The sequence below is a fragment of the Geotrypetes seraphini genome, chromosome 17 (genome assembly GCF_902459505.1).
Source record: "Geotrypetes seraphini chromosome 17, aGeoSer1.1, whole genome shotgun sequence".
NCBI lineage: Eukaryota > Metazoa > Chordata > Amphibia > Gymnophiona > Dermophiidae > Geotrypetes > Geotrypetes seraphini.
Window position 1 is genome coordinate 40,603,836 of NC_047100.1, and position 13,338 is coordinate 40,617,173.

The window sequence follows — 13,338 nt, forward strand, 5'->3', positions numbered from 1 at the left end:
GAGGAGTCCTGTTGGACAATCCTCCTGGTAATGTTGCTTCATTGGCTTCCAGTAATTTCCAAGGTTTATTTTAAATGCGCCTGCTTAACATTCAAGATCTTGCATGGCATCCTTCCCTCTAATTCCCCTGTCTTGGAATTCTGTAAGATCTGATATCACCAGATCTACTCAAAAATTTAAATTGTCCTTACTCCTTTCCAGCATTGAAAGGCATTATACTTTTCAAAATTACTGCATTGTGGAATAATTTTTCTGTTCAACTGCGTGATCTGGACTCTTTTGAAAACATCTGAAAACTTGGCTATTTTCAAAGTTGTAAATTCCTCTCCTCGCCATACTATTCCAGATTCATATTGTACTTGTTCTCTTTTCTAATTTTTGTAAACTGTGCTGAGCACTATTGTTATAGAGAAGATGCAGTATATAGGCCTAAGATAGACAAGGGCGAGCCAGTCGACATTGTATATCTGGATTTTCAGAAGGCGTTCGACAAGGTCCTGCATGAAAGACTACTTCGAAAAATTACAAGCCTTGGAATCGAAGGTGAAATACTCATGTAGATAAAAAACTGATTGGCGGATAGGAAACAAACAGAGTGTAGGTAAATGGACAATACTCGGACTGGAAAAGCGTCATGAGTGGAGTGCCGCAGGGTTCGGTGCTTGGACCCGTGCTCTTCAACATATTTATAAAAGACCTGGAAATTGGTACGACGAGCGAGGTGATTACATTTGCGGACGATACAAAGCTATTCAGAGTAGTGAAGACGCAGAAGGATTGTGAAGACCTGCAACGAGACTTAAACATGCTCGAGAAATGGGCCAAGACATGGCAAATGAGGTTTAAAGTAGATAAGTGTAAGGTTGTTAACATGTCGGTAACAAAAATCTTATACACGAATACAGGATGTCTGATGCGGTACTTGGGAGTACTGGTTGACAAGTTGATGAAGCCGTCTGCGCAATGTGCGGCGGCGGCAAAAAAGGTGAACAGAATGCTAGGAATGATTAAGAAGGGGATCATGAACAGATCGGAGAAGATAATCATGCCGCTGTCCCGGGCCATGGTACGCCCCCACCTGGAATACTGCGTCCAGCACTGGTCGCCATACATGAAGAAGGACACGGTACTACTCGAAAGGGTCCAGAGAAGAGCGACTAAAATGGTTAGGGGGCTGGAGAAGTTGCCGTACTGCGAGAGGTTAGAGAAACTGGGCCTCTTCTCCCTTGAAAAGAGGAGACAGAGGGGACATGATCGAAACATTCAAGATAATGAAGGGAATAGACTAAGTAGAGAAAGACAGGTTGTTCACCCTCTCCAAGGTAGAGAGAACGAGAGGGCACTCTCTAAAATTGAAAGGGGATAGATTCCATACAAACATAAGGAAGTTCTTCTTCACCCAGAGAGTGGTGGAAAACTGGAACGCTCTTCCGGAGGCTGTTATAAGGGAAAACACCCTCCAGGGATTCAAGACAAAGTCAGACAAGTTCTTGCTGAACCGGAACATACGCAGGTAGGGCTGGTCTCAGTTAGGGCACTGGTCTTTGACCTAGGGGTCGCCGCGAGAGCAGACTGCTGGGTACAATGGACCACTGGTCTGACCCAGCAGCGGCAATTCTTATGTTCTTATGTTTAGTGATTATTCCTGTACCTTTGGCTTCTCGCTCACAAAGGCAGTTTGGCATGGACCAAAGGATGCTTCTCCCTTAATGTGTCAGCTCTCTGGGTAAAGTGGGTGACTCAGCACCTCACTATTGAGCAAACGTTTTACTGTATCCAGAGAAGAATAGTTTGAGTTTCACACACTATGAACTGTAAATTCTATGAGAATAACACATTTTTCGCCAAATTATGTTTGCTTAGTCTCAACATCATGTGTTATTTCCTCTCAGCACAATATTTCAACGCAGTACAATGTAAATGATGATGAGATGTAAAGCATGCAAATATATGTAGAACAGCAAGTTATTATACAAAATGAACAATGCAACTTGTGTTTAATCGTGCAAACTGCGTTACTCATGGTAAGATAATACCAGCTCAAGGCTGGGATTCTTTTTCCTCCCCAGGAGTATCAGGCCAGGCTTTAGCAGCCTCTTAAAGAGGCTGTCATCTGAAACCTTGCCCCTTTACCAATCTACGCCTATCCAATCCAGCCTATCTCCTGGTCAGAGACGTAGTAAGGGGGACACCGGCACCTCTCTGACCCCCACGCCACGCTCGCGCCCTCTCTTTCCTCTTTAAATCTTCGCCAGCGCGAGCAGCTTCTCCGGCCTTCTGCTTGCGCTAGCTTGGCCCCCCTCTGAAATCACTTCTGGGTCATGGGGCCACAGAAAACACATAATCCCTAGAGAGGCAGGTCCATGATGTGTCTATGGAAAGCCTGCCAAGACTGTGACCTCAAAGGTGAGTTTTGCAACCCAATCTGGGGTATGAACCCACAGCTTGGAATGATCTGCCTTTAAGGATAGTGGACTCAGTTGAGGATCCACTATCTTTGCATTAGAATATTGTGTACAATTCTGGAGACCATGCTTTCAAAAAGATATAAATGGGTGCCATCTTCGAACCCCGTGCCACATTTGCACCCTCCTGTACCTCTTTAAATCTTTGCCAGTACGAGCAACTTCTCCAACCTACTGCTCGCGACGGTCTGGCTCCCCTCTGAAATCAGTTCCGGTCACGGGTCCAGGAAGTGATAAAGGGGATGGAACTCCTCTCATATGAGGAAAGACTAAAACGGTTAGGGCTCTTCAGCTTGGAAAAGGCACGTCTGAGGGGAGTTAGGATTGAAGTCTACAAAATCCTGAGTAGAGTAGAACGGGTCCAAATGGATCGATTTTTCACTCCGTCAAAAGTTACAGGGAAATACTTTTAAAACCAATAGGAGGAAATTATTTTTCACTCTGGAACGCGTTGCCAGAGGATGTGGTAAGAGCAGATAGCGTAGCTGGTTTTTTATAAAAAGGTTTGGACAAGTTCCTGGAGGAAAAGTTCATAGTCTGTTATTGACAAAGACATGGGGGAAGCCATTACTTGCCCTGTACCGGTAGCATGGAATATTGCTACTCCTTGGGTTTTGGCCAGGTACTGGTGACCTGGATTGGCCACCGAGAGAACGGGCTACTGGGCTTGATGGACCATTGGGTCTGACCCAGTAAGGCTATTCTTAGGTTCTTATATTTTTATGATGGAGTCGGTCCAGAGGAAGGCAACTAAAATGGTCGGTGGTCTTCGTCATAAGGTGTATGGGACAGAATTAAAGATCTCAATCTGTACACATTGGATGAAAGGTGGGAGAGGGGGGAGATATGATAGAGACATTTAAATACCTACATGGCATAAATTTGGATGGGGCGAGTCTCTTTCATTTGAAAGGAAGCTCTGGAATGAGAGGGCATAGGATGAAGTTAAGAGGTGATAGGCTCAGGAGTAATCTAAGGAAATACTTTTTTACAGAAAGGGTGGTAGATGCGTGGAACAGTCTCCCGGAAGAGGTGGTGGAGATAAAGACTGTGAGTTCATGAAAGCGTGGGTTCTCTTAGGGAGAGGAGGAGATAGTGGTTAGGACCATGGCGGAACGCGACCTAGGGGTGATCATTAGTGAGGACATGAAGGTTGCCAATCAAGTGGAGAAGGCTTCCTCCAGGGCAAGACAAATGATGGGGTGTATCCGCAGAGGTTTCGTCAGCAGGAGACCTGAAGTTATGATGCCGTTGTACAGAGCCATGGTGAGGCCTCACTTGGAGTACTGTGTTCAGTTTTGGAGACCACACTACCGAAAGGACGTGCTGAGGATCGAGTCGGTTCAGCGAACGGCCACCAGGATGGTCTTGGGGCTCAAGGATCTCACGTATGAAGAAAGATTTAAAAAATTGCGGCTGTACTCACTTGAGGAAAGAAGAGAACGGGGAGATATGATTGAAACATATAAGTACATCACGGGACGCATCGAGTCAGAAGATGATATCTTCTGGCTCATGGGACCCTCGACCACCAGAGGGCATCTGCTGAAGATCAGGGGAGGGAAGTTTCATGGCGACTCCAGGAAGTACTTCTTCACCGAAAGAGTAGTGGATCATTGGAACAGACTCCCACCTCAGGTGATAAAGGCCAGCAGCGTGACGGATTTTAAGAGAAAATGGGATACTCACGTGGGATCCTTAAGGGAGTAAATTCAGGGGAGGGGATACTTGGAATGGGCAGACTTGGTGGACTATAGCCCTTTTCTGCTGCTTGTTTCTATGTTTCTATAACAATATACAGTAAGGGAAAAATAAATATTTTACTGCAATAATATACAAATAAATAAACTTACATCACAGTTTCAAAAATATATAAATCACTTTTTATACCTAGTGCTTTGTTTATTAATAGCCTGGTTTATAAATATTTGTTGGATTGTGGTGGTACAGGCATTACTGGTTGTCTGATGGCAGCCTATGTTGAACATTAATAGGTTGTGGGTCTGAGCCCTAGGTATAAAAAGTTAGTTATATATTTTTGAAGCTCTGATGTAATTTTATTTATGTCTATGTTTCTATAACCATAAAGCTCTTTGACCTCACAATGCAGGTGTAGTAATGACCTCTAAATTGTTTTGCGAAGTTGATTCTTTAGCCGCATTCACTCCGATAGCGAATATACATTAGAGTGGTGCCTCGCATAATGGCCGCCTCGCACAGCGAACGCTGCGCACAACGAACTTCTTGTCTTGATCCGTACAACGGACTTCGTTTCACACAACGAAGTCGCCCGAGCTGCATCGCTTAACTGGCGCTACATATTTTAAACCTCCCCCCGCCGCCACCGCATATTTTTAAACCTCCCCCGCCGCCACCGCATATGTTTAAACCTCCCCCCGCCGCCACCGCATATGTTTAAACCTCCCCCCGCCGCCACCGCATATGTTTAAACCTCCCCCCGCCGCCACCGCATATTTTTAAACCTCCCCCCCCCCGCCGCCTGGGCCTGCGCTGATCTCTGAATGGCTGCAGTCAGCTCTCGCGGGACTCACAAGAACTAACTGCAGCCATTCGGAGATCGGCATGGGCCCACACAGGCGTGCAGAGGAATTGCTCCTGATCTCTGCGCTTCTGGCCTGTACGCCACTGGCTGGGAAAGATGGGAGGAATTAAAAAAGGTACTGGGGAGTATGTGGGGGGTGATTATAATACACAGCAAGGATCAACAAAACCCCTGTCTCCCCTCCCCTTCACATATATCCCCTCTATATCATGCTAACAGCTCTAACAAGGTAAATTTATCTTTTTTTATGTCATCTTAGCATATTTTATGCTACAGAACGAATTATTTTTTTTTACATGTATTGTTATGGGAAAATGCGTTTCACATAACGAACTTTTCGCATAACAAACTTGCTCCTGGAACGAATTAAGTTCGTTGTGTGAGGCACCACTGTATTTGTGAACATGAACTATTTTTGGTGCCATGATAAATGCCTATCCTCTACTGTGTCTAGGTTTGAGAAATACTCACCCGTTTGACAGAGATTTCCATGGCAGTGATGGGCGTGGGAGCCTGAGGAAAGGAAAGGCAATGGTTTTAGACGTGCTGAAGACCAATAGCTGAAGACAACAACATCCGCTGTGGGCTGGGCTGTCTTTAATTAGACCAAGAATTATCCAGAGATATGTTTTATATGAGCTTTGGGATGATGGAAAGACTTAAAAGCTAATGTACCTTTAAAGAACAGTACTAGTCTCCAAAAACTCCAGTCACTTCATGGGAAACCAAAGCTGCATTAACCACCCCGAATAAACTTGGGTGGATGGTCCTCCAGATTTGCCCTCTTACAACTCCAGGACCCCTCTGGTCCTGCAGCGCCTTTCCTCCATTCCCATCCCCCCCACCCCCGAGTCCAGTTTATAATAATAATAACTTTATTCTTCTATACCAGTGTTTTTCAACCGCTGTTCCGCGGCACACTAGTGTGCCGCGAGATGTTGCCTGGTGTGCCGTACGGTCAGGGCCGCCATCAGGGCAGTACCACCAGTCCTGCATTCAGGGGCCCCGGGCTCCCCCAGGGTCCTAGGCCACAGTCTAGGGAGAGGGGCGATCCGCCCCATGTGGACAGGAGAGAGCTGGACGGGGGACCCGCGGAGTTCAATACATCTCGAGCCGCGAGGCTCGTCTTCTGTTCCTGCCTGCCCTGCAGCTAACATATAGCCGATCGCAAGCGTTCCCCGATGTCAGCGCTGACGTCAGAGGGAGGGCTTAAGCAAAGCCTGCCCTCCGACGTCAGCGCTGACGTCGGAGAATACTTCCGTTCGGCTATTTGTGTGCGGCAGGGCAGACAGGAAGCAGAAGACAAGCCTCGCGGCTTGAGCTTCGTTTTGCTGAGAAAGTTGCAAAGATGGGCTGGGAGGCAAACACGGAACACAAAAGGGGGGAGGGAGTGCGTTTTGGACACAAGGCATGCACTTGGGAGAGAGGAAGGGAGGGAAAGAGATGCTGAGGTGGGGGAGGGAATGAGTGTTTGGACACAGAAGGCATGGACTTTGGAGAGAGGAAGGGAGGGAAAGAGATGGTTGTGTACACGGGGAATAGAAGAAAGGAGAATTTTTGGTCATAGGGAGGGAGTGAGGTACAGATAGTGGCATACCAGGGTGGGGGGGGGCAGTCTGCCCCACCCCGGGTTTACGTCCCAAGGGGGTGCACAGCTGGCCACCCACCAGTGTTGTCCCTAGGCCGGCAAACTGCGGCTCTTTAGCCACTTGAGTGCCACCGCCGCCATCGGGAACAGGTCGGCGCCAAGTTCTCCCTGCTTTTCCCTGTGGGGCCGGCCAACTCTCGCCACTCACGTCAATTCTGACGTCGGAGAGGACGTTCTGGGCCAGCCAATCGCTGCCTGGCTGGCCTAGAACGTCCTCTCCGACGTTAGAATTGACGACGGGTGGCGAGAGTTGGTCGGCCCCGCGGGGAAGAGAAGCAGGGAGAACTTGGCGACGGCCTGTTCCCGATGGCGGCGGTGGCACTCAAGTGAATTACTTTATATATAGTCAATATAGGCACAGAGTTAAATTTTTTAACATTTTCTAATGGTGGTGTGCCTCGTGATTTTTTTCATGAAACAAGTGTGCCTTTGCCCAAAAAAGGTTGAAAAACACTGTTCTATACCCCCACAATCTTGCGACTTCTAGGCGGTTTACAATCAAGAGTGCTGGACATTCAGCAAAATACAATAAGTAGATATTCAGAGGAAATACAGAGATCAGAGACCTCAGGAGGCAATAGTATAGAAATACAATTTGCTGAGCGAAAATGTAATATGTACATTTTAGTAGGTAATGTCCGACAGGACCTGTTGGGGATAAATAGCAACGTAAAGTTACGATAAGATGAAGAGAACAGATTATATTTATAACAGGGACCAAAAGATTATATTCTTCCCAGGGACCAAAAGGGTCCTGAAGGTGCGAAGCCTTTGGCAGTCAGCGCTATTGGCTCTACTGCTCCTACCTCTCAGAAACAGTAAGTGATGTCAGAAGGGACGGGGCCATCATAACCATGAGCAGCGCCATGCTTTTATGCTGCTTTTTATCCTGGGAAGCAGCTGCCCCAGGAAGACGCTTTCGGTGTATACTAGTCCTTCTAAGGACGGTAATGGAAATCTGTTCCTTGCCATTTTTCAATCATTTTAGCTTATTTTATATTATATACTAGACCAGTGGTTCCCAAACCTGTCCTGGGGGACCCCCAGCCAGTCAGGTTTTCAAGATATCCCCAATGAATATGCATGAGAGAGATTTGCATAGAATGGAAGTGACAGGTATGCAAATCTCTCTCATGCATATTCATTAGGGATATCTTGAAAACCTGACTGGCTGGGGGTCCCCCAGGACAGGTTTGGGAACCACTGTACTAGACTATTTATATTTTTGTGCCCCTTCCTTTTGTTTTGGTCCTTCTCCCCCTCTTTATACAAATTGTATTTCTGCCCTTCTCCATCCTGTATCGGTAAGTTAATGTTTGTCAGTGCGTTTGATTGTTTGTCGCATTATTTGTAATTTGTTTTTAACGTACGTTCTTTTTATACTTTGTTTTTATATCATGTAAAACCGGTTTGAATTTTAATAAGGCAGTACAGTACTCCCTCGATATTCACGGGCGTTCTGTTCCAGGAACCCCCGCGAATCTCAAAAAACCACGGATACGTTTTTTCATGGGGGAGCCTGAAGAGGGCAGCGGGAGAGGGCAGCGGGAGCGCCACGAGTGCATGAAATCACTCGCGGTACGCTCCAACCGCCTCTTCCTGCACTAAGTCGGGCCTTATCCAATCAGGAGCTGCGTGTCAAAGCAGCTCCTGATTGGATAAGGCCCGACTTTGTGCAGTAAGAAGTGGTCAGAGCGTACCGCAAGTGATTTACCTGCACTCGCGGCGCTCCAGCTGCTCTCTCTCCTTGTCGGCGGTTCGCGGTCAGAAAATTCCGCGAATGACCGGGACAACACTGTATATCAAATTTTTGAATAAACCTGAAACTCGGAAGGAAGATTCTGGAAGGAGTGGCCCTGCTCTCAGGGCTGCTTTTATTTACAGGCCCCCTAATTCGCACCTTTGCCTATTAGTAAAAGTGGTCCTCGGCAGAACAGAATAGGAGCATTCCCAGACACACACCTCCTGGTCATAGACACTGGACGGACAACCCTGTACCCAGAGGCATAGCCAGGTTTTGATGTCAGGGGGAGCAGACTTTTGTAAAATAGGCCCCAGCCGGTGTTAGCTAGGCAGCAGTGCCGGTGTTGTCGCTCAGGTGCCGTGGCTGTGGTGGGCAGTGATTAATACGGGGTGCCTCTGCTGCATTCTCCCTACAAGAAAACAGTAAGTTACATCGGGAGGCAGGATGCAGCAGGCAACCTGCTATCTTAACTACAAGTAAAAATATTAAAATTGTGACTACCACCTCAGGGACAGCACACACACACTCCTTCCTCTGCTAGAGACTTTGTTAAGTCAGATGGGCTTTGTTTGTGTGGATATGGAGACCATTAATAATAATAATAACTTTATTCTTCTATACCGCCATAATCTTGCGACTTCTAGGCGGTTTACAACTGAAGAGAGCTGGACAATCAGCGATTTACAATATGTAGATAGAGAAATTACAGTATACAGAATCTTAGAAATGCAGCTATTATAATACTGTATACAGTTTGTTTAGAAATTCAGGGAGGTCCTTTTTGATAAAGTGGTGAATTACATAATACTGTTTGTTTAGAATTTTTTCAAGGGGACATAGTAGGTAAAGGAAAAAGAGAGAGGTGTAGTTGAAGTTTAGTTGACATATTTGTCGAATAAGGCAGTTTTTATGGTTTTTCTAAAGGCGACGTAGGTCAGTTCAGCTCCATTTATGTAGTTGTCCAGCCAGTGTTGTTGTTTGTTTGCTTGGTACTTAAAAAGTTCTGTCCAGGAAGGTTTTGTATGCTTGGATATGCGAATAGATTGCCTCGTGGGACTGTATTAGTCCTAAGCATTTTCATTATGGGTGACAAGGGCCGCCAAAGATAGGTTTACCAGATTTTCCGACGTAGAAACCCGGGCACATGGCCCCGCCCCAGTTCCAGGCCCCGCCCCCCAAAGCCTTGTCTTTCTTCTCCGACCTCCGGGCCGTGTCTCGAGGGCCTCCGAGCATGCACAGATGCATGCGGCGTCGTTCACGAATGCGCAGAGGCCCTCCAGGCACGGCCGGAGGTCGGGGCTTTCCAAAACTCGGAGAAACTATCGCCAACAACTGATTATGTTTTAAAATTTACGCTTTCAATGACGAATGCACAGCAAACTTTAGAAACAAAAAACGGCTTCTAAGCACTGTGACTGAAAAAGGGCAATTGTTTGGGGCGTGACTGCAGTTTTTGGTCTCTCGTAAACCTTTTTTCTGAGCACTCTATAATGCCTGTGAAATATAAAGTTCAAGTGGAACTGGGTTATTTACGGAAATGTATATCTTTGTGTCCCCTCCCCATTCCCCACTACCTTGGGAGCGATGGCGTTATAGGATTTCTTTATGTATCGAAAGCCATGGTGTCTTATATTGCTAATTTTAAAAAGGGGATTAGAAAGGAGAATGTGTGATTTCATCGTGGGCACGATGTGTGAAAATGTCACTTTGATTTGCTCCCTCCCCCCCCATACCTAGCTGCTCCTATGTTGCCACCCCCAAATATTTCTATCTAGAGACACCACTGGTTAAATGCCACCAAGTATCGGCAGCTAGCCCCATACAAGTAATTTAACCAGCCAGGAGCCATTTCTGGCTGGTTACATCACTTTGAATATCAAGCCCTTTATTTACAGTGAAACAACTTGCACTTTAAGGGGTGTCCAACCTTTTGGCTTCCCTGGGCCGCATTGGCCGAAAAATTTTTTTTCTGGGGCCGCAGAAACGCGCAAACGCTGCAGCAAGACAGAGGAGGGAGCCGGCAAGACGGTAAACACCTGGGGGAAGCAGAGGAAAACACTGCTTTGCCCTCGACCGGAGCCGCACCGAATGCTTCACGGGGCTGCATGTGGCCCTCGGGCCGCAGGTTGGAAACCACTGCTTTAAGGCATTTTGGATTCTGTTTTTTTAGACAGAAGGATGTGCATAAATGTATAAGGGAACAAAGACCTTTACAAGGCACAGTATATTTAGCATGTGCTTACTTCAAACATGCTGCATGCACATATGTTAGCAAGTGTACTGGTATATTTAACTGGGCTCCTGCATTTACAGGCTTTGTTCATACATATTTAGCTGTTTGCTTTACCTTAAAGATCTGCAGCTCCTCCAACGTAACCTCCTCAGCTTCTATGAAATTTCCCTTTTGCAGAGATATGACTTTCAGCACTAAGCCAGTATCTGCACAAAAACAAGAGCGAGGGGAGACTCAATGTTATCTGAGGCCTGAAGAAGAGATGCTCGTCTCACCCTATTTTTACCCTCTCTCTGCTAAACAGACTTAAGGGGGCAGAGAAAAGGGAGGTGGGGGTAAAGAAGTGAAAACTTTCTTTCATTATAGGTGCCCCATATAAGAGCTAAGCCTCCCAGCCCCAAGTACTAACTTCCCCTCCCTGACCGAGTCTGTAGCGGGAAGAACAAATAGGAAGGGTAATCTTCCTTTCTCTTCCCTGCCACTGCCTCCCTGACTCTGGAGGCTGTAAAGAAAATTACCGTATATACTCAAATATAAGTTGATCCAAATATAAGATGAGACCCCCCCCATTTCCCCCCCCCCCAAAAAAAAAAACCAACTAGAATATAAGACGGGGGCTTAATATTCAAGTGCCATGCCCTGTCAGGAGCTGCACCCAGTGTCCCCTCCCTCACACCTTCCCCTGCCAGACTTTGCAATCAGCCCCCCCTCCCAGCCCACCTCACTACTTGCCAGGCTCTTTACCCCTGTCCCCCCTCCTTACCAGGCTCTGCACCATGTCCCTCCTTCCTGCCCTGTACCCTCTTCCCCCTCTGGTGGTCTAGTGGTAGGCCGGGACTAGAGGGATCCCTCCCATCTAACGTCCCGGCCAATACTAACAATTTTTTTACCCCCCTCCCCCACCGAGCATACCTTGTCTCGTATCCCTGGTGGTCCAGTGGTGTATGGGCAGGAGCAAACTTATTGTTAGTATCAGCCGATGACCCGAATATAGGTCGAGACCCCCCAAAATCTTATCCTATATACGAGTATATATGGTAAAACAAGTGCAGGGCCAGCACCCTGTGTGTGCCACTACCGCCTCTGCTAAATCATGTGCAGGGCCAGCACCCTGTGTGTGCCACTTCTTGTATACCTCCTCCTCTTCCCTCCCCCATGATGTAACTTCCTGTTTAGGGGAGGGAGGAGGATGAGGGAGACAAGCAGAGCTGGCAGCGGCATGCATGATTTAATTTTCTTTGTAGCCTCTGGAGCTGGGGAAACAGTGGAAGGGTAGGGAACAGTAAATTACCCTTCCTATTTGTTCTTCCTGCCATGGACTTGGGTAGGCAGCAGCCCAATGGAAGTATCAGTGAAGGAGCGATGGAGGGAGAGAAAGCGATGAGGGAGGACGTGTGGGTCAAAGATGGAACTAGGGGGAAGAGTTAATCTATAGTCAGAACTAGGCCATATGAAAAATGTTATAAAGAGACAGGGAAAGCAGGGAAGACCAAACAAATTAGATAGAAGGCAACCGAGTTCACAAAGTTGTCCTTTATTTGAAAGGTTATCAGTCTTCAATCCTCAAAAATCAAAGGATTCTCCTCATGAATCAAAGAGTCAAAAGGGGTCATATTTTGGCACCATCATCTGCACCAAGAGTCCATATAGTCTGAGGTAAAAAGAGCACTCCAAATTCATTATTTTTCAAAGATGCTGAGGAGACTCAAACACTTCTTCTTGTGTTCATTTCAGAGGGGCCGTTATAAACTCATTTGCCTTTGAGAACTCGTGCTTCTTACTGTTTGTACTTTGCTGTGCATACCTTGGACCAGTGGTTCCCAACCCTGTCCTGGAGGACCACCAGCCAGTCAGGTATTCAGGATAACATTAATAAATATGCACGAGAGAGACTTGTATATAATGGAGGTGACGGGCATGCAGAGCTGATCCTTGCATGTTCAATAGGGCTTTCCTGAAAACCTGACTGGCTGGTGGTCCTTCAGGACAGGGTTGGGACCTACTGCCTTAGACGATCAATCATGAGAAATCACGACCCCTGTTGAGTCTTTTGCTTCATGTGTACTGGAGATTGATAACTTTTCAAATAAAGGACGTCTTTATGAACTTGGTTGCTTTCCATCTATTTATTTATCCATCCCTGGTTTCGCTGCTGCAGAACATGGGGGTTTTTCCATCTTCATCTTGTTGCTTCTTTGTCTAAGGCTACATCGAGTGACCAAGCTTGACAATTCTTCTTTTGTCCTCACATACCAGTTCCAATAAACATGACATCATACTGCCCGTCCTCAGCCTCTACACGATCCACCACAATTTGCTTCAGCCGGTAGGGCAGATTGGTTTTCACAAGAACTGGCTGTCCATGCAGGGGATACACAGATCTGTACATCAGCGGGTGAGCACGGGCAAAGTGTAGCACCTCATCAGGATAGTCCTTGGTGCCGCCATACTGACGCCTAGGCTGGTTTGTAATTTTGCTGGGACACTGTAGACAAAAGAGAGATGAAGTCTGGTCTGGCTTCCCCGAGTAGGCCTGCTCTTACTATTGGAAGCTAAGCAGGGTTGGGCCTGGTTAGTACCTGGATGGGAGACCACCTGGGAATACCAGACTGAGGGGCCTTATATTGGGCAGCAGTGACATAGTGGAGCTAGACACTGTGTGAGAGAAGGCAATGGCAAACCACT

At 46.9% G+C, this 13,338-nt stretch overlaps 1 protein-coding gene across 1 annotated transcript in view; it reads right to left on the reverse strand.

Moving 5' to 3' along the window:
* SEMA3G (semaphorin 3G) overlaps window positions 1-13,338 on the reverse strand; it is a 194,815-nt gene that overhangs the window by 27,468 nt on the left and 154,009 nt on the right. The window contains exons 11-13 of the mRNA XM_033926687.1: window positions 12,907-13,138; window positions 10,768-10,859; window positions 5,500-5,541 (exon numbers count right to left, since the gene is read on the reverse strand). Coding sequence (XP_033782578.1) covers window positions 5,500-5,541; window positions 10,768-10,859; window positions 12,907-13,138 — 366 coding nt within the window. The remainder of the gene's footprint in view (window positions 1-5,499; window positions 5,542-10,767; window positions 10,860-12,906; window positions 13,139-13,338) is intronic.